Source organism: Triplophysa dalaica, chromosome 5 (assembly GCF_015846415.1).
Source record: "Triplophysa dalaica isolate WHDGS20190420 chromosome 5, ASM1584641v1, whole genome shotgun sequence".
Taxonomy (NCBI): Eukaryota; Metazoa; Chordata; class Actinopteri; order Cypriniformes; family Nemacheilidae; genus Triplophysa; species Triplophysa dalaica.
The window spans coordinates 25,608,933-25,612,727 of NC_079546.1; the positions used below are offsets into that span (position 1 = coordinate 25,608,933).

Genomic DNA, 3,795 nt, shown 5'->3' on the forward strand with positions numbered 1-3,795 from the left:
GTTTGTAACTCTGTGCAGGTCATGTACTGTAGTTATAGCAAATCAATGGGAAAGCTAATCAAATATAGCATTTACTTCCTGCAGTTCGTTCTACAGTATAGATATCAATTGTATATGGTTCTCTTGATCCTGAAAGAATATTTTACTCTTAGGGAAGTAACTGTGTTTCAAAGTCTATTAGATTTGTGTAAAAAGGGTTTTAAAAACCACAGCAATGTCTAGACAAAGACAGACTTAAAGAATCAGGATATGAATCTCATCAATGGTGACAATCAACAAACCAATTCTGATAAAAGATCTAGTGAAATGCATGCTGGGTTTCATGAACAAGTTTTGTACTAAGAATTTACCCAGCATGCATTGCACCATGAAGTTTTGTTTGGTTGGTTGTCACCATTGTTGAGATTCATACCCTGACTCTTGATGTCTGTGTTTGTCAAAGTCATTATGTAGAATAAGTTTATATTTGTTTACACATCCGGCAGACACTTGTAGACAACAAATTGCAAACAAAACACAATCTAACATTTTCTTCTATAATCAACAGCATATCAATCATTCAGATTAGATCCATTAATCTAACCACCAAATAACAGCGATTTGAATGCCCATTTACGATCTTTAGATCAGATTCTGATTGGATTGCTATGACAACAGTACATTACATGTACAGTTATATCTTCCCAATACATCTCACACATGAGGGTAAAGGGACAAGAGACCAACTCAAGGAAACACTGATCACCATGATGGTGACTTTTGTTAGCTGGGAACATTCTTAAAACATAACAAAAACTAGACATTTTTAATGTTATTAAAACGTTTTCAAAAACATGAAAAACATCTAAGGAACGTTCTTATAACAAACTTCTGCTAGCTGGGTGGAAACTATAGAGATCCATTCAGATATCCAGATGTAGAACACTTGATGTTGACATGTGTCCTGATTGTCTGAAGATCCGATCTGCTGGTTCTGATCACAGAGATCACATGTTAATGCCAAATATAAATGCACCCAATAAGAGAAGAACTAGATCACCTTCTGTTCTGTCAAATCTTCTGATTTATGTGATGTAAAAATAATAAAAGTCTATCTGTACTGGCCTCACAGAATGCCTTAACCTGCTATCCAGCGAGTTAAACACCTCCACACAAAGAGTCTCGTACACCAAGTTTGCAATTGAGAACTTTATCATGCTTTGGTGTGAAACTGAAATACATAAACACCAGTAAGTGCAAAGTACTTGAGTACCACAAATGCATTACAAACCCAATTCAACACGTAACTAGACTATAGAGTCATTAATTATGTATGTAGAGGAGTTAGCATACAAGGTAAGTATTATAAGTATAAGTATGAACTTCAAGGTAACAGTTGCATAGGAAATCAATAACAACTTAGCTGTCAATTAACATTATCCATATCACACTTTACACTAAATAACACCACATTCATATATTTTACTTCTTACTTACAAGGAATGCTTTCAAAGGGCTAATAAGGAGAAACCGACACCAGAATTTCCGTGCTGCTTCATCTAGCGTATCTACTTCCTGAATGTCCGCTCCGTATCAAATGGTTTCAAAATAAAAGTCTCCGGCTACACAACTAAAATCTAAGACTGGCGATGCCAGAACACTATCTGTCATTAAAGGGTTCAAATCACCGAAACAGAAACACCCCTAACCCCATCTTTTGCTTTCTTCAGCGCCCCACTAATGTCCGTCCTGTGCATTGTGATGTATTAATATGAATGATGTCATCTGTTGTTTCAGGTGTGAGTGAAGCAGAAGTGACTGATGTGTTCATCAGTTCTGGTGAAAGTGTGTCTTTGTCCTGTAATGATGCTCTTCATCAATGCTCCTCAACTACATGGAACTACAGTAATTATACAACATCATCTACAGTAGAAGTGTTTGCTGGAGGAATAAATAAGAATAACACAGAGAGATCTGAGAGACTGAGTCTGACATCTGACTGCTCTCTCAACATCTATAAAACAACACAACATGATGGTGGAGTTTACACATGCAGACAATATGTGAATGGAAGTCATCATGGACCTGATTCAGATGTTTATCTACATGTTCTTCATGGTCAGTGTTTCTCTTCATTTATATGAACACATGTTTAACTTCAGATCACAGTTCTCTTTATCTCTTGTGTTTTCACTGAAACTCATGAGTACTGAGAGTGTGTTGTGTGATTTGTGTTTCAGTGTCTTCATCATCATCATCATCATCATCATCACAGACTGAGATAAGAGCAAACACATCTGTCACTCTCTCCTGTCAGCTGTTTACATATGACTGTGATCATGTGTTCAGTGATGATGGATTTCAGCTGGTGTGGATGAATCAGACTGATGTTGATCTACAGACAGACTCCAGATATCAGATTAGATCAGATGAACTCTGTCTCATCTCTCTGACTACAACACTCGTGAATGAAGACGACAACACAGAGTTGAGATGTGTGCTCAAACACAAGAATGACATCAAGACCTCAGTCACATATACTGTCAGATTTACAGGTAAGACATCACTCTGACAGGAGTGTCCTGAACTCAAAGTGACTTCAGTCATTAAACTCTGTACTGATGATGAAGAAATGACATAAACATGAAATATGATTGTGATGTTCTACAGTATGATGTCTCTGAACATTCATCATCTTCTACAGATTCAAACAAGATTCTAGTGACCACCACAAACCCTGAGAGATTCTCAACTCTTAAAACACCAGAAACTACACAACAACAAGGTATATTCCCACTAGAAATGCTTTGTCCCTGCTGGTGCTGAATACATTCCCAGAACAATCTGATATGGTCACGATGTGGAGTTGTTTAAAGGTTCTGGGGACCTTATTTGTGGACCTTCACAGAACGTATAGGCGACGTTTACTAAATGACATTTTCATAACATTTGCAGGACCTTCAGAGGACCAAACCAAAATGTTTCCTCCCAAAATGACAACTAGTTATGTTATTTACTTTTCCTTTTGGCAGAGAAAGATCTGTTTGCTTTATCATGGTCTGTATTAAGAGACTTCTTTAGCTAATCTTGAAGTTTATGATTTTATAAATAATGACAATTACCTTTAAAAAAGAATGATACAATAAACAAACAATTTTTACAGACACATTTAGACATTAGACAGATTTAGAAACTCATCATACAAACATCAACAATGGTGACCAACGTCAAACTAATTTAAAGCTTTCTTTTATTGATCGTCACCATTGTTGAGTTTTGTGTGATGACTGTTGATGTCTAAGTGTGACAGTAATTATTTTGTAACAGTGTTTTCCACTTTTTATAAAAGGACATTTTCATAATGCATGACCGCATGAATCTCAGTATTACTTAAAGAATCTTCACTTTACTGTTGCACATATCATATCATAAAAAGCCAATTTTGTCAACGTAATCTTTTTTTATTTTATCCTTTAAAAACACACACGTATTCTTATAGAAACACATCACATGTTTTGAACGAGGAAATTGAATTGACACAATGAAAGTCCAGAGTCAAGAGTACAACTGAAGTAAACACAGTCATTGTGGTTTGTTGAAATTTAACATTAATATTATTAACTATAATTAAAAAAAAGAATCTATTTTTAACATTGATTCTATTGTTTGTACCTGTTAGCCTGCTGCCTGTGGTCAGAGAACGTCCTGAATGTTCTGTGAAGGTCCACCAAATAACATCTCCACATAATGTAAAATATGACACATTGATACTACAGGATAGTATTGGCTACTACTTGCAGGATTTTCACAGTAAAA

At 35.7% G+C, this 3,795-nt stretch overlaps 1 protein-coding gene across 1 annotated transcript; it reads left to right on the forward strand.

The window, feature by feature from the left end:
- Positions 1–1,808: 1,808 nt before the first annotated feature.
- On the forward strand, positions 1,809–2,709 carry LOC130420812 (uncharacterized; the record flags this gene model as incomplete). Its single annotated transcript, XM_056748324.1, has 3 exons — positions 1,809–2,097; positions 2,220–2,534; positions 2,684–2,709. Coding segments are annotated over 3 exons (630 nt in total), but the record flags the coding sequence as incomplete, so codon positions are not given.
- Positions 2,710–3,795: the final 1,086 nt, after the last annotated feature.